The sequence below is a fragment of the Macaca thibetana genome, chromosome 14 (assembly GCF_024542745.1).
Source record: "Macaca thibetana thibetana isolate TM-01 chromosome 14, ASM2454274v1, whole genome shotgun sequence".
Lineage (NCBI taxonomy): Eukaryota > Metazoa > Chordata > Mammalia > Primates > Cercopithecidae > Macaca > Macaca thibetana.
Window position 1 is genome coordinate 29,816,933 of NC_065591.1, and position 17,568 is coordinate 29,834,500.

The 17,568-nt window shown below is 43.2% G+C and overlaps 1 protein-coding gene across 2 annotated transcripts in view; it reads left to right on the forward strand.

Annotated features, from left to right (window-relative positions):
* Positions 1–5,219, forward strand: part of PAMR1 (peptidase domain containing associated with muscle regeneration 1) — a 99,721-nt gene extending 94,502 nt beyond the window's left edge. For both annotated transcript variants that reach the window (XM_050758751.1, XM_050758749.1), the window contains 3 exons: positions 682–914; positions 2,226–2,518; positions 4,154–5,219. In XM_050758751.1, the coding sequence (XP_050614708.1) occupies positions 682–914; positions 2,226–2,518; positions 4,154–4,690 (1,063 nt within the window). In that variant the 3' untranslated portion in view covers positions 4,691–5,219. The remainder of the gene's footprint in view (positions 1–681; positions 915–2,225; positions 2,519–4,153) is intronic.
* Positions 5,220–17,568: the final 12,349 nt, after the last annotated feature.

The window sequence follows — 17,568 nt, forward strand, 5'->3', positions numbered from 1 at the left end:
ATCTTAAGCAGTTGGAATCATGCCAGTAATAGACATGGAGACAAAATGAAGATTGAAGTGTACAAGAGAATTTGCTCAGTGGGAGAGTCGAAGTGTGTGTGTGTGTGTGTGTGTGTGAGAGAGAGAGAGAGAGAGAGAGAGAGAGACAGAGAGAGAGAGAGAGAGAGAGAAAGAGAGACACAGAAAGAGAGAAACAGAGAGACACAGAATGAGAAAGACATTTTTGGCTGGGCAGGGTAGCTCACACCTGTAATCCCGGCAATTTGGGAGGCCAAAGGGGTGGATTGCTTGAATCTGGGAATTGACCCGGGAATTCAAGATCTGCCTGGATAACATGATGAAAACCCATCTCTACAAAAAATACAAAAATTAGCTGGGCATGGTGTTGCATGTCTGTAATCCCAGCTATTCAGGAGGCTGAGACACAAGAACTGCTTGAACCCGGGAGGTAGAGGTTGCAGTGAGCCAAGATCACATCACTGCACTCCATCTTGGAGTGAGGGACAGAGGGAGACCCTGCCTCAAAAGACAGACAGACAGAGAGAGAGAGAGAGAGAGAGAGAGAGATTTTTTCTGTTTCTGAAACCAAATATCTACGTGGGACATGGCATGAATGCTAAAGAGGCCACAATGACTTTCTCTTGCCCTGCCCTTTCTCTGGGCCCATGTTTCCTGACCCAGGGAGACACCATTACACCAGCTATACTCAGCGGCCTTCAGCAAGCAGAAACTGCAGAGTGCCCCTACCAAGAAGCCAGCCCTTCCCTTTGGAGATCTGCCCACCGGATACCAACATCTGCACACCCAGCTCCAATATGAGTGCATCTCACCCTTCTACCGCCGCCTGGGCAGCAGCCGGAGGACATGTCTGAGGACTGGGAAGTGGAGTGGGCGGGCACCATCCTGCATCCCTAGTGAGTCAAGGCTCATTCTTGGGCTTGAGCATGCGCCATCTTTTGTGGCTGCTTGAGAAAAACCATTAACCCTGCCTTTTGGGAAAGCATCTCCAGTGCTTTCTCTAGTTTGGTGATATCTGAAATTCCATAGTTAGAACTTTTTTTCCTTTGGCTTAACCTTACTACCCAGGAGAAATGGACTCATTAAATCTTAGGGGCATACGTTCTTGGGTGATTCTGTCATATTTACTTAGAAAAAAGGGTCATTAAGTGGTGACTTCCCCACTTGGGTGACTTCCCCACTTGGGTGACTTCCCAAGTGGGGAACGGGGTTAAAGGTGCCAGAGGGCCTCAAGTTACATAATCTTGGCTACCCTGTTTAAGCCCCAATTTTTACACTCATCACCCAATGATACTAATTGGGTACTTGTTATTAAGCAATAAGGTATTAGGCCAGGCACCGGTGGCTCATGCCTATAATCTCAGGACTTTGGGAGGCCAAAGTGGGCAGGTCATTTGAGGTCAGGAGCTCGAGACCAGCCTGGTCAACATGGTGAAACCCCGTCTCTACTGAAAATACAAAAAAAAAAAAAAAAAAATTAGTTGGGTGTGGTGGCACATGCCTATAATTCCAGCTACTTGGGAGGCTGAGGCAGGAGAATCATTTGAACCTGGGAGGCAGAGGTTGCAGTGAGCCAAGATCATGCCACTGCACTCCAGCCTGGGTGATAGAGTGAGCCTCTGCTTCAAAAAATAAAAAATGTAATGATGTACTAATTACATCGTAAGGTTATGATGATGAATACTGAGATAATATGTGGAAGTGTCTGGATTAGGGGCCTGCATTTACTAAGCTGCCTTCCCCACCCTCTTTGAGAAAGGAGAACAGTATGGTTTAGTTCGTTGTGGTTATGACTATGAGGATAGTCAGGATATTTTGAGTTTGTTTACATGTACCATCTCATTTAATCTCCTCAAGAGCTCTGTGAGACCATTATTATTGTTCTATCCATTTTACAGGCAAGAAGACAGAGGCTCTAAAAGATTAGACAACTTGCCCAAAGTTCTACTGATAGTAAGTGCCTGGGATCAGAACTCAGGTTTCATTTGACTGCAAAGCCTCCAATTTTAACCCTAGATTTATAGCTAGCCATGTCAAGGTGGGTTGATTCATATTTAAGGGAAGAAGAAAACCAGGTTACTTGGCTTAGTGGTCATCACGCCCATAGGGTTCACCTTTCCAGATTTGTGCTGTCTGGTTGAGTGATACATTCTCCTTTGGATGGCAAAGTCTGAGTTTATCTTACTAATCCGGTACTTTCTTCATAGTCTGTGGGAAAATTGAGAACGTCACTGCTCCGAAGACCCAAGGGTTGCGCTGGCCATGGCAGGCGGCCATCTATAGGAGGACCAGCGGGGTGCATGATGGCAGCCTTCACAAGGGAGCATGGTTCCTGGTCTGCAGTGGTGCCCTGGTGAATGAGCGCACCGTGGTGGTGGCTGCCCACTGTGTTACTGACCTGGGGAAGGTCACCATGATCAAGACAGCAGACCTGAAAGTTGTTTTGGGGAAATTCTACCGGGATGATGACCGGGATGAGAAGACCATCCAGAGCCTACGGGTAAGAGAGGGCTAGTACTTGGAAGCTGGGGCTCTGGCTCAAAAAATTCCAAGCATGGGAGAGCAGTGATTATGCCAAGCCCTGTCCCCTTAGCATGTCAGCAGCCAGCCTGGAGCCTGGCATATAGCAGTGTTCAATATTTCGTATTAAGATACTAGATGGGGCCATCTAGAAAGACTGTGGAGTCTTTTTTCCACCTAGATTATTTTATACACAAGATAGAGGCAAAGTCATCTATCACTGTGGTCATCAAAAGTTAATCACCTAAGAGCAAAATGTACTTCTCCTAGTAGCATATGTTACTTGGTAGCATATGTCATAAATTGTAACAAATTAAAACTTAGTGAAATTATTTGTTTAATGCCTGGCTTTGCCTGAAACGGTTAGCTCTATGAATGTTGCGATTTGTCATTGTACCCTCACAGCGTGGCACAGTGCCTGGCTCAAAGTAGATTATCAATAAATATTTTTTGAATAAAAAAAGGCTAATCACCTATTACATTTGGGCACTGTTCTAGGTAGACAGAGATATTTTAACCTAGATACACTCCTAACAAATTTATAATATATGTCTGTCTTTCCCTTCCTTCCTCCCTCTCTTTTATTCACCTACCCATCTGTCTATCCATCTATCTGTTCATCCATCCATCCATCCATCCCTCCATCTATCTATCCATCCATCCATCTGTCCATCCATCCATCCATCTATCCATCCCTCCATCTATCTATCCATCCATCCATCTGTCCATCCATCCATCCATCCATCTGTCCATCCCTCCATCTATCTATTCATCCATCCATCCATCTCTCCATCTATCCACCCGCCTGTCCATCTATTGTTGAGCCCCCACAATGGGCCTTCCACTGTAAGTAGACACAGAAAAGAATAGAACACGTTTTATTTTCTCTGAAAAGTCCACAGTTGAGTGGGAGAGATAGACAAATTTATCATAATCAGTGTGACACAAGAGAAGCCCCAAGGCAATATACTCAAAGGAGATTGAGGTAATAGAACATATACATAAAAATTTTACAAGATGTGTGCTCCTACAGGCTCCTATCAAAAGGCATGACCAGCAAGGACTGGGAAAATCAGGGAAGACTTTGTGGAAAAGTCTTGTGGAATATTCTGAGCATAGCTCTATTTGCTGACTTGAATGTAAATGAAATGTTTACAGTGGACCAGAGGTTGAAAACTTAGCCTGTGAGGGTTTGTGCCTTGATGGTACTGACACATATTTTTAATCATTTATTTATTTGCAAGCATTGTTTAACATCAAGATATTTCAAATAAAGATTTGGAATTCATTTTCTGGCAAAACTAGAATGCTGGTCCCATTTCAGCATGGAGTGGCTGACTACAGTGATGTGGCCGCTGCCCACCTTAGATGGCTGTGCAGCCTCAACTGTCCACTTCACTTACTTAATCCCACTTTCCAGGCTGTAGAAAGCACTTTGGTTTGCAATCCTGGAAGTAGAGCAGTTGTTTTCCATGATTTCTCGAGTAAGGTATCTCCAAATAATTGTAGCTGCCTCTTAGACATTTTCTCCCAAAAATTTAGCCCCAAGCCTTGCCTGTTCTTGTGCACTGTGGAGTGGCTCCTCACCATTGCTGCCCATTCCTTGCATTTGCAGATTTCTGCTATCATTCTGCATCCCAACTATGACCCCATCCTGCTTGATGCTGACATCGCCATCCTGAAGCTCCTAGACAAGGCCCGTATCAGCACCCGAGTCCAGCCCATCTGCCTCGCTGCCAGTCGGGATCTCAGCACTTCCTTCCAGGAGTCCCACATCACTGTGGCTGGCTGGAATGTCCTGGCAGATGTGAGGAGCCCTGGCTTCAAGAACGACACACTGCGCTCTGGGGTGGTCAGCGTGGTGGACTCGCTGTTGTGTGAGGAGCAGCATGAGGACCATGGCATCCCAGTGAGTGTCACTGATAACATGTTCTGTGCCAGCCAGGACCCCACTGCCCCTTCTGATATATGCACTGCAGAGACAGGAGGCATCGCAGCTGTGTCCTTCCCGGGACGAGCATCTCCTGAGCCACGCTGGCATCTGATGGGACTGGTCAGCTGGAGCTATGATAAAACATGCAGCCACAGGCTCTCCACTGCCTTCACCAAGGTGCTGCCTTTTAAAGACTGGATTGAAAGAAACATGAAATGAACCAGGCTCATGCACTCCTTGAGAAGTGTTTCTGTATATCCATCTATACATGTGTCATTGCGTGAAGCAGTGTGGGCCTGAAGTGTGATTTTGTCTGTGAACTTGGCTGTGCCAGGGTTTCTGACTTCAGGGACAAAACTCAGTGAAGGGTGAGTAGACCTCCATTGCTGGTAGGCTGATGCCGCCTCCACTACTAGGACAGTCAATTGGAAGATGCCAGGGCTTGCAAGAAGTAAGTTTCTTCAAAGAAGACCATATACAAAACCTCTCCACTCCACTGACCTGGTGGCCTTTCCCACCTTTCAGTGTCACGAATGCCATCAGCTTGACCAGGGAAGATCTGGGCTTCATGAGACCCCTTTTGAGGCTCTCAAGTTCTAGAGAGCTGCCCATGGGACAGCCCAGAGCAGCAGAACTGGGATGTGGTGCATGCCTTTGTGTACATGGCCGCAGTACACTCTGGTCCTTTTCCTTCCCCGTCTCTTGTACACATTTTAATAAAACAAGGGTTGGCTTCTGAACTACAAAACAAATGTGCTATGCTCTTATTTCTGCATGCTGTTTCTCAGAGCTACATGTATCAGGGCTGATGGCTTGGTGATAGCCCTTTAAAATAGTGCCAAGGGCTGTCATTCCCAAATAGTGTGTTTGACAAAGTCAATATCATCTTTTTAATACCAACTCTTAGAGCTCAGTGGGTCATGGGCCAGGGGAGGAGGGACATGGGTACCCTACAATAAGGCACAAACAGAAACACCAGAGATTCGATGATTTTTAGGATTGCCTCTGCTTCTTGTCTTCTAGATCCAGCACAGAGTCCTGCTTTGAACCTCCATAAATCTTCATGGAATGCTTTTATAGCATATGAATTGGAGTCACATATTAACTCACACTAAGTTTAGATATGCCAAGAAACTGTAGCTTCACTGTTGTCTGTAACTTATGTGATTTTTCTCTCAAGCCTCACTCTCACCTCCCACTGGATAGTGAAGGAAAGAACATGAATTCAGTCTAGTCAGACACCTTAAGTAATTTTGGCAGTGACCCTCTTTTTGGGGTGACTTACTCTTTTATCCTTTCTCCCCTGCTCTCCTCGCCAGTTTTCTCTTCACTAGGCTGGTGCTTTGGAGGCTTACCTTCCTTCAATCATTGGGATAAGAGTGGGGACCGCCAAGTACCTGCTGGTTCTTGGGTGTGTGTGGTGGGTCTTTTTGTTGCTGACATTTAATGCTAGAGTCTGTAATTAGTGTAACTTGTGCTATGTTCTCTATTTCATGGGGCCCGGCCCTCCTTCCTGCAGACTGACTCCTGTTTGACCCTTGTCTGGGTCACTCAGCCTCATGGCCACAGTGACAACCTCTGGCAACTGCCCAGCCAGCCTCTCTGCAACCTCCTCTTCCTCCTTTGGGCGATTGGGGGAACTTGTTGGTCTTTTCCATAACACATGACAGCTGAGAGCCCAGGCTTGTTACAGAGCTTTCTGGGAGACATTTGCCTTCTGTAGACCCAAACAGGAACTCCCCTGTTCCCTTAATCTATCTCAGAAAGCTCAAGGACTTTAGCCCAAGACAGGAGGTGAGGATTTTGTTTGTTTCCCAACCTGTCTTCCCCCATGTCTGGGTCTTGAGCCACAAGAGAATTTCTTCTACTTCTCTTTTTGTCAGCCTTTCCTGGGGCTTTCCATAAGTCACATCCTCCTCCTTTCATTCAACCCTCCATGCCCATCCTCCTGGCTTAATCAAAGAGGGATGTGTTAGTTATCAATGGTTGAGTACAAATTACCCAACACTTAGTGGCTTAAATGGTAAGTGTTTATTCTCTCACAGTGTCAGTGGGTCAGGAATTGGTGAGCAGCTTAACCTGAGGTTGTCATCAACCGAAGCCTTGACGGAGGCTGGAGGATTTGATTCTATAAATATTTATCAGGTCACTCAAAGGTTTTTCTTTGTTAAGCCTAGAAAGCTTGGATCTTAAAAGGTGTAATGGAACTTGGATCAAAGAGATAGATCTGAATGCAAATTCCTGTCTTTTAACTTCTTTTCTAAAGTGATCTTGGGCAAGTACTTAGCCTCTCTACCTCAGTTTCATTATCTGGTAAGTTGGCATAATAAAATATTGAGATTTTATTGTGGTAGCTGTGACAATTAAGTGAGATGTTGTGTAAAACAATGAACATAATACATGATATACCCGGCAGGGTCAGCGCTCTTCAGCTAAGCACAGCTCCACAACTGCCTCGGTAGGTGCTCCACACATACGTGCCTACACCCTCCGTCTCCTGACTGTGTCCTGACCCTCCACCTGGAATATCATGTTCTCTACTTCTTTTTAATGCTCTCTTTACTACTTGTGTTATTTTCTCTTCTTGTCTTACTACTCAGATTTGGTTCACATGTACATCATCTTAGCTATGACTCTGGCCCCCTCAGAAGCTGAATCTGGCCTGAAATTTTGGTAATGACATCCCAGGCTGCTTGGTTAATAGCTCCATGGCCATTTGCCACCACCCCTAGATCTTCCTACCCTAGCACTGCTCTTGTGGGCTATGAACACTCGATCACACTCACCTAAGACTTTGAGGCAGGCAAAGAGGATCAGATCCAAGCTTGTCCCGTGGCCATATCTGGCTGCTATCAGAATGTTGTCCATCTCTTTTTGTAACATAGCCCTTGCCTCCTAGCATAGAACTCTAAAGCTAGAAATCTTGAGCATATATAAGTCAGGGGCTTTTCAGAGAATCAGAACTTTTAACAGTCCTATAGAATAAGAGATTATGATAACCACACAAAATTGTGACCACTGATGGAGAAGTCTGTGCAAGACTGTTGCCTTTGTTTCTGGTGTTGGATCTAAAATCAACCACACCAGTGGTCAGGAAGGAAAGCTGGATGTGAAGTCAGCAAAGCAAGGACAAATGGAAACCTGTGTTTGTCTCTTGCTGCCTCCAGTCTCCATGATGTGAGTGACTTGTAGTAGAAGCGGGTGCCCTTTGCTCATAGCTGCACACTCACCCAGTCCAGGACTCAGGGAAGCCAGAGGAGGATTTTCAGCAGGCATTGGAAGAGCTGTGGGCCTGGGTGCTTTCTCACCCCAACAAGGTGAGCTGACAGATAGTGACATTGTGTGTGAGCTGCCACAGAGTCTTATGTGCTTAAACAACTCCCAAAGCATGAAAGTAGGCATTGCTTCACTCTCCTTTCCAAATCTCATGTCAATTTCTCTTGTGCTCACTAACCTGGAACCATACAGGGAAGGGAATTCTGCAACCTAGTTTCAGTTTCCCTAAGTTGACACGGAACAAAGCAGTCACAAGTTATGGAATACTAATGCTGAAAAAGTGGCTGTCGACTGAGGACACCTTCAGGGAGCACCAGAGAAGGCTCCTGCTTCATCCAGAGTACTTTGGTTCTGATTTCTTTTGTGATGATTGCTTTTTTTTTTTTTTATGTATCCATGTAGCCCCTGACATCTGACATTATACCAGCTGGGCTTTGGTGCCCAGGGGTTGATCTGGCACTCCCAATGAGACTGTGATGCTCTCTTGTTGAAGATAAATACTTTCACAGAATGCCAATATCGTCAGAATTATTCTGCGACTTTGATGGATCAAGACCCAAACAAGACCACTTCATAACTTCTGTAATAACAGACAAAAGCCAGGTGACTATGCAAACTACAAAGGTGCTAAATATCCCCCTCTGCTAATTAGTATGAGTGACTGCTGCTTCTTCATCAATTACAGTGGTAGCCTCTTTATAGTCTTTTTTCCTTTTAGATAAGATTTATTACATGGCCAATTATAGAATTACTCCCATCCAATCCAGAACAAAGCCCCACTTTGAAACCTAAGATCACTTAATAGAAACTCAAATCCTGTAACTCCTTTCTAACACACTCTTGATGAGACACCCCATAGTTGGCCATGATGTGCATCCTACCTCATTGCAAGGAGCAAAAAATCCCACTTGTTCAATTACGGGTATGTTTCCAGTGGTCTTTGGTTGGAAGGCATTGACTATATATATATAAAATACACATACATATATAATATATATGTATATATATACTATATGTATATATACGTATATTCATATATACATGCATATATATACACGCACATACACACATATACATATACAGATGCAACACACATATACATATACAGATGCTCCCTGGCTTACAATGGCTTGACTTAAGACTTTTTGACTTTATGATAGTAGGAAAACAATATGCATTTAGCACAATCGTACTTCAAGTGCCAATACAACCATTGTTTTTCACTTTCAGTACTGTGTTCAATAAAGTACATGAGATACCTATTTAATAGTTTGTTATGAAATAGGCTGTTAGATGATTTTGTCCAACTGTAGGCTAATGTAAGTGTTCTGAGCACATTTAAGGAAGGCGAGGCTAAGCTATGATGTTAAGTAGGTTAAGTATGTTAAATGCATTATTGACTTATGATGTTTTCAAATTATGATGAGTTTATTGGGATGGAACCCCACAGTAAGCTGAGGAGCATCTCTGTATGTATATAAGCATCTTCCCTAATCATACAGATTTTACTTAAATTTTACGTATCACATAAATTTAGTCATATGGTACACAAACTTTAAGTAAAATCTGTATGATTTAAACAAGACTTACTTTCCTTGGGAGTGATCAGGTTTATACACTAAATGGACTTTTCATGAGTGACTGGGTAGTCAACTCACTCTGTATTTTCTTATGTAAACTCCAAAAGAAATTGAGAGGAAGGGGCAATTCAAGTAGGACTGTTAACTTTTCATTCACAGGTAGTTAGAACTTCAATCAAGTCATTGGCATGATGGACAGGAAGAAAGGAAGATGCTGTAAGTAAGGAGTGAGTTTGGAAAATACATAAGATGAAACACGGGGTTAGAGATGGGATTTCTCCATGTTGGTCAGGTTGGTTGCGAACTACCGACCTTAGGTGATCTACCCACCTTAGCCTCCTAAAGTGCTGGGATTGTAGGCATGAGCCACTGCTCCCAGCCCAAGCTATTTTTTTTTTTTTTTTTTTTTGTATTTTAGTAGAGACGGGGTTTCACTGTGTTGGCTAGGCTGGTCTCGAACTCCTGAGCTCAGGCAATCTGCCTGCCTTGGCCTCCCAAAGTGCTAGGATTACAGGCATGAGCCACCGTGCCTGACCTGAATTTGGGCTTTTGTATTGTCCTAACCTGGACATGAATAAAGACCTTGAGTCTCATTGCATTGACACAACTGCATGTTGTTCTTAAATGATATCAGATGAGTTAAAAGAAGAAAGCTGACAGCCAATGGATGAGCCAAAGAAGTAAGACACATATCTTTACTCCTGCCTTATTTTTTCTCCTTCTTTAGTATCCTGTGAAAATTTCAAGTGAAATACTTTGGATCCCTAGGGCTTGGGGAAGTTTATCTTGTCAGGGCTGTTGGAAAGATAGGGCTGTTGGAAAGAACATTTTGGAGTGGCTTGGTAGCAATTTGTGGTCTCTCCTTGCTTTTCTTGGCAGCAGGACTTGCTTTCCCTGGCAGAGCTCTGCCCGGATGTGCTGTTGAGGCCCAGCATTTTAAGAAGACTGTCTCAATGGCTGAGTTTTTTAGGGCTCACTTCACGTTTGTATTCCAATTCACTGAGTGTTTATCCAGAAGCTTGGACTAGGTTTGATGGAGAGCTTTGTCAATAAAGAAAAAAAAAGTCAGTAGATAAAATTAGGGAATAGCTTTCTCAGGTGAGGAATACATTCAAGACTGAATTCTTGGAGAAAAACGAACCACTGTTATGTTCCTGAACTTATGGTTTCTAGGAAAAAGTAATTCCACACAAGAGAGAAGGAAAGAATGATCTTCCTTTGTGCTTAAATATGTGCAATTCAGGAAAAGTTGTTTATTTTCGATTGAAAGGGGAACAGGGTGTTACAAATGAAGCTGTGTCCAGGTGCTAATGAAATGAAACCTCGGAGTGAACTGGGATAACTTCCAATTCACTGCAGTTACGAAAAGGCGTAATTTAGTCCTTTAGTCTTTGATTAAAAAAAAACAACAACAACTCTGAATCTGTAATCTCAATTTAAAACTAAATTACCTGGTTGCTCTCTCTGTCTTTCTCTTATTAAGGAAAATTGCTTTATAAGAAAAATACTTTTGGGATGTGATACACAGCCTCTTTCAGAATGACCAAGGAATTTCATAAAGAAGTGAACAGATAAAATAGAACAAGAATAACATAGCTGGATTTTCTGAGGTCATCAGATTCTGGCTTGGGTCCTTGATTCAGTCCTTTATCCAAATCACTTAGCATTTAATCACAGTGAGCTGCTGTTCAGCAAAGAAATCCCCCCAAAGATAAAAAAAAAAAAAAACCTCTCCATTCTTTTGTTCCTCATGAGGCTGTCACTGCTGAATATTGTAATGTCCCAGGAGAACAAAGGGAAGAGGGAAGATGGAGGCATTACTGGCAATCATTGCCCAGGTTAGGAGAAACTGGGGGTAGAAATTAAAATACCAGTAATCACTCTCAAAGAGTATTTCTGCTTCATACAGGATCAAGCAGCTAAAAAAAAAGACAGTTGCTCTAATTCAAAATGTTACGGTTTTTATGGTGGGCATAAAGAATTTGCACTACCCCTGACATTTAGCCTCAAGTCATCTTGCAGCAGAAATGCTGACAGAGGGAATGATATACTGAGAACTCACAATTCATCTTTTTCCATTGTCTCCTTCCTTCACCTATACTAAACAAATGGGATGAATTCACACTCTTTCCGTTAGAATTCATCAGGCAGTAAGCATAGCTATCCACTGTTTGAGCCTTCCCGAGCCCTCTACTTAATGAGACAATTTCTGCCTGCAGAATGGATTATATTTAGACCAAGTTCTCAGTCTGAATTGAGATTTCTATGAAGTAATATCTTTTTTCTCATCAGCTAAGAGAGTGAGGTAAAAATAGAACTCCCAGACTTCTCTTTTGCTAATGTGTATTAACAAGAAGAGTGAATGAACTCAGCTTGTATCTTACAGCTCCAACCACCCTTAAGACAGATGATTCCCTTGAGTCTACTCAGTGACCACCACCAGACTGACAGGGCTACGGACTGGCTCATCTGTAGCTGTACTGTGTTGTTGAAACCAAAGCATTACCACCGATCTTTTGGGTGATGAGAGTGCCAGCAGCTAGGAAGCTGACGTCATAAAGATGATAACAGCTCAGTGTGCCAGGAACTGTGCTAAGTGCTTTATGTGACATAGCCTCATTCAGTTCTCATATAAGCCCAGTGGATGGGGTCACTACTATACCCACTGATGCTCAGAGGGTTAAATAACTTACTCAAGGTCACTCAAAATGGAAAGAAAGAATGATGAACTCAATTTGAATCTCACTGCTCCAAACATGTTCAAGATGGATGGTTCCCAGGTTGGTCTAATTCGGAAGACTGTTATAACTTCTGTGGCCACATTAGCATTCTTAATTCAATGTCCTGGTGGTGCCACTGTGAACATTCTCCTCCTGCTACTTATTGCTCTGAACCCACTTATCTTTCTGAAATCTTTTCAATTTGGGTTCAGGATTCTCCAGTTTCTCTCTTGCATGCTCTTGGCTTCAGAACCAACACTGTCAGAGAATACTATCTTTCCTCTGAAATTGGAACACTATATAATAATTTTCCATTCAGGTTCTTCATTCATCCTAAAATAGCTCATATTTTTGAAAACTAGCAAACTCGTATTAGTTGTCATACGAAGGAGCCCTTACTGTGTCCTCTGTTTTATTTAATTAAAAAAAAAAACGTTAAGGTATCTAGTCTTACAGTTAATGAATGGGTCAACGTGTTACAGATAGATCCAGACACACAGCTTGTAATTCCTTGGTTATTTAGGCAGGCAGAGGACATTGTATACCAACAGTGTATTCACACTACATGCCAGGACCTGTGATATCTGCTTTACATATATAATTTTTGAAGCTACAAGGATTATTTCCATTTTATAGAGGAGGGAGTTTAGGCTCAAAGAGATTAGGTGACCCACTCAATGTCAGTTGTGGAGAAAGTGGGATTTGAATACAGTCCTGCCTAGATTTACTTTACCAAGAACAGCTGTGTGGAAAGTGTAAGGACAAATCTGTTCCCAGAGTGGTTCTGACTTTGCAAAGAACCACAAATATGAATACCCCACCTAACGAGCTGATGGTGGATAGTTTTCTCATTACTAAGTTTTGGAGGGCATCAATAATCTTAAAAAGCAAAGCAGATGAAACAGTAATTGCACATGGGGGGAAAAGTCAAATTCATATTTCTCAGACATTACTAAATGACAGTGACTTTCGAGTGGATAACCCTTGGGTCACTTGGCTATTTCTCTCTCTAGGTCACTTTCTTCTGATAAACTTTGAATGTTGAAACATTTCTCCTTTGTTGTCATCATGAGGGGGAATGATTTTATTCAGCAGCCTTTCATGGGAAAGCAATGTAGGACTTTTTTTTTTTTTTTTTTTTTTTTCTATATTAGGAGTTCACTCCCACCCCACCTCCCTTATGTGGAGCTGCAATGACCAATCTGAAGCATTCTGCAGGAGAGCCAAGACATGGGATGAATCCCTTAGAAGAGCCCAATATAAGGGAGTCTTTGTCCCTTCTTTGGTCCAACTAAGCTCCTACAATAATTGCTGAAGAATGTTGAGAATTGTAGCATTTAGGACTGAAAAATTTGAGGCCATGTTGTGACTTCTTCCATAGTATAAATATACCTTCTTCTGATTTCTAGTAAATAGTCTGACTAAGTCTATTTATCTGCTGGAAAACCCCACAGTGGAGAGGTCCCACATGTTATGGGGGCTACCTGTTCCAATAATGATAACATCGTCACTCCAAGTTGCATAGCAGAGAGGTTAGAAAGCAAGATTCTGCAGGAAGACTGCCTAAACGCAAACCCTGCCTTCATCCATTAGCCCTGTAGAGCCATTCTTCACCCTTCTCCATCCTCTGTTTCTCAGGGAGATGGAGCTGTAAGGACTGCATGTGAATTGTTTCAGTGGGACTCTCCTGCCCTGAAGCTTCCATCTGGCTTTGGCCAGTACAGAGTCCCGGAAGGAAAAGAAGGACTGGAGAAAAGTGGGCATTGGGGTATTTATTCCCAGACCTCCTTCCAGCAGGCTGTTATGGCCACAGTCTCAGCTCCTGTCAAGTGGCCTTCTGCATGCAGGACTCTCCTGTAGGTCCTGGCACCCTCCCTTTGGCTTAGGATGGGCAACTGTTCCCTACTATTAGTAGCCCAGGGAGTCTGCCCTATCCCTTAGAGTTTCTCTACCCCCTCCCACACCCTTCTAAATGACTCCTTTATTAAACTTATCACAATTTACTTAATTTAAATATGCCATTCTTTTTTTTTTTTTTTTTTAAGCTGGGACTCCGACAAATACAACCTTGGGCAAATTCCTTAATTCCTCTTGGCCTCAGTTTTCTCCTCTGTAAAAAGGTGGTTTAATAATATTTTCTGCAGAAGGTCATCTTAGGAACCCAACAAGATATAATACATAAGGTACAGTACGTTATGCATATAGGAATTACTAGGGGAATGCTAAGCTCATACGACTACCACGAAGTTCTAGCTCACACACTACCTTAACTCAGCTATAGTAACTCGCTTCTGGGAACTTGGGTTAAGTTTCAGTCAAGAATCAATTAGGCAACAAATAAAAAAAACCCTTATGATCAAAATTCATTTTTAAGAATCCCTTACATCACCTATCAGAGTATAGTACAGTTGATTTTCTTGTATGCAGTCCTGCGGAGTAGTTCTTGTTGACGCTGAAGTTCGAGAACCCATTAGCTAGACTTAAGAAAGGTAAATCTATACATAAATGTCAGTCTTCTGCTTTCGCCATGACTATGGGATCCCTAGAGGAGACTGAGAGATGCCTATGAGAGGAATTCATAAGTATTCCTGCAGCTTGTGGGGTTGGCCTTGTTCTGTTCTCCTTCCAACGTTCTATTAACTTATTGCTGGTTAAGAGACTTGTAGTTTGCTGTGAAGATTAAAAGGAGACCCTGAAGTCACATGGTAGGTGGGGAGGCTAGGTTCTCGCTGTAAATTACACTGGGTGAATGCTGCTGTTCCCGTGTGTCTAGGATGGTTCTCTATTGAGCATGAAAAAGATGTAAGCATTTCCCACACATCCCTGGGGATGAGGAAGCTAAGATCCTGTGCCCAGAATAAGGTAACACACAGTCTAATACTTAGCAGGGATAGTATTTAAGGCAGAACTGTCTGACCTAGAGCTGAGTTTTTATTCAGCATGGTCGCATGCTGTACAGTAGCTAACCCCTAATGCTTTGTGTGTGCACAACATTAGAAGAAAACTCTATGTTTTTGTAGCTGCTCACATTGGTTTCCTCGAATAACATACAAGTGTTTGTTTGCCTGGAAAGTTTTTTATTCCCTGTCTTTAAAGGCAAGAGGATCAGCCCTATATCATATCTTCCCTAGCAATTTCTTTCCAAAGGCTAAATGTATCATGCTCCAACTACTTCTTGGAGCCCTATTCTAGACCCTTCTCTATGTTGTTGAACCACTTCTAGTCCAGCACTTCCTGACTCTGGCGGCACAGTGGGCTCAATCACCTGGGGAAGTCCTTTAAAAATACCCAAGTCAGCCCCCGCCTAACCCCCAAGATGGATGAACCAGAAATCTCTGAAAGGTGGCCTGAGTATTATTATTTTCTAAAAGGCTCTCTCAGAACGTTTTAATGGGCAGCCAGTGTTGAAAATAACTGCTCCAGTTTGTTAAAAAATAATTGGTATGAATATTGGCAAAAGCCCTCTGGCATGAAGAAAGAGAACCAGTTTCTTCTAGCTAATGTTTGTTAGCCAGAATTATCTGTGGCATACTCCATGTGACTTAATAGACCTGGTCTTCCAGGGCAGCTGAATGCAAATGTTTCTCAAGTATAGAACGGGACGTCAGGGCTTACAGAGAAAGTGGCAAACTGGAATGATGACTCCATCTAATTCGGCCATGCTGGATGATTCACCTGGATTCTCTCATGTCCTGAGCATTGAAAACATAATGAAGAATTTTTAAATTGAATGTTTAAAAAGGTGAAAACAACTCCATCCCTTTTTCTGTTTCCTTTTTACCTTGTATTTATGTACCACCAGGTGCTTTGCTCTTGGCGGTGAGTATGAATGAATGGCACAGCTCAGCCCCCAAAGCCTGTGTGTAGAGACTGAGGGATTGTGATGGAGTAGTTCATTCATGTTCATGTTAAGGGGGGTGCTAATAGCAGAGTAGTGCCCCTGGGATTATTAATATCTAGGCCTGGGAGAGATGGAGATGGCTTCTTTTCCAGTTGCCACCTCAGCAGAAAGGGAAATAAAATGCCTAAATTGTAAAGTTAGACAATTAGACTGTAAAGTTTGTATATGTGACAACTTCAGATACAAAGCCACACACTTACCCTTGACGGGGCTTAAGAGGAGAGAGTGTCAAACATAATACCAAAGTGAAAGAAGGTAGCTTTTCATCTACAAATTATTTTTAAACACATTTATCAGGGTAAACAATAATTTTTTGGAAGAGGAGAGTACCCAAAGTCAAATGCCCTAAGATGAAGGATGCTTATGGTATTTTTTTTTTAAATAAAGAAAATGCAAAGTTAGAGTAGTTCTGAAGGATCCTAGGATGAGTAAGATACAGATGATTATTCTAATGGTGCAGACAGGATTGAGAGAGAAGAGGGGAGGGGAGAGATGGAGAAAGGCATGGATGGAGGAAGACGTTTGGATTCAGATTTTGTAAAGGATAGTAAAGGAAGGAGGTGAGCTGAGATTTATTTTTTAAATTCTATTAATGTGTTTTCCCTCTTTTTCTTGTTATTTTTCTCATCTGTCTATTCATACTTGGATATTTTGTCCAATAAACTATCTTCTAAGGACTCTGAGAATGCACTGAACATTTTTGGAGGATTTACTGGGTGCCAGACGCCAGTTTAGGAACTTTACACATCTTCTCCATTTCATTTAGTTCTCTTAGCACAGAGAAGTGGGAGAAGATAGTCCCATTTTACAGGCGGGATGAAAAAAGAGATGGAGGAATTTGCCCTCGGTTACTCAGCTAGAATGTGGTGAAGAACTCAGGCCTTCGGGTATCAGCGCCGGATATCAGCGCCCGGCATTTAACTACCAATCGTCCTGCTGGGACCCCGGCTCCTCTGGCACCATCCCCAGGACCTGCTGTGAGAGTTTGCACGTGGCCAGTAGCGTTACATCGTCTAACAAGGTCCAGCACAGCGCAAATCCGAAGAGCGTCTACCCTGGGGGAAAAGAGAGTCTGTTTAATTTTCCTGTGGCCCTCCAAGTGAGTTCTTTTGGGTTCCATTGTCTAGACGAGGAAAGTGAGGCTTTGCCTGCTCTGCGGTCACAGGGTCGGCAGGTAGCGGGACCCTAGTTCCTGCTGTGTTCCAGAGATAATCAAAGCTGCACAGGTCTTGTCATTTTTATGCAAAGCCATCCGGAAGGCTCGAACTCTTCCTTACACAAGCCCATCTGTCTCTGTGCGCCGCCCCCGGGGCTCGGAAGCAGGCGGCGAGCAGCGCCCAGTGGGTGGAGAAGCGTCCGCCGCCACTCACTTCGGCCAACTCTCCGCGCCTTCTCAGCCCGCACCCACCGACCTCTCTCGGCCTAAAAAAAAAAAAAAAAAAAAAAAAAAAAAAAAAAAAAAAAAAAAAAATCCCGGCCTCCCCTGCACCCCGCCCGCCGCCCCCAGGGAGCTGCATTAATATTAATCTCGCTGAATAATTGAAGGCCGGAGATTTATTCGAGCTTCGGCGGGGGAGGGCGCGCAGCTGGGCCGCGTTTGGGCTGCACCACCCGCGTGTT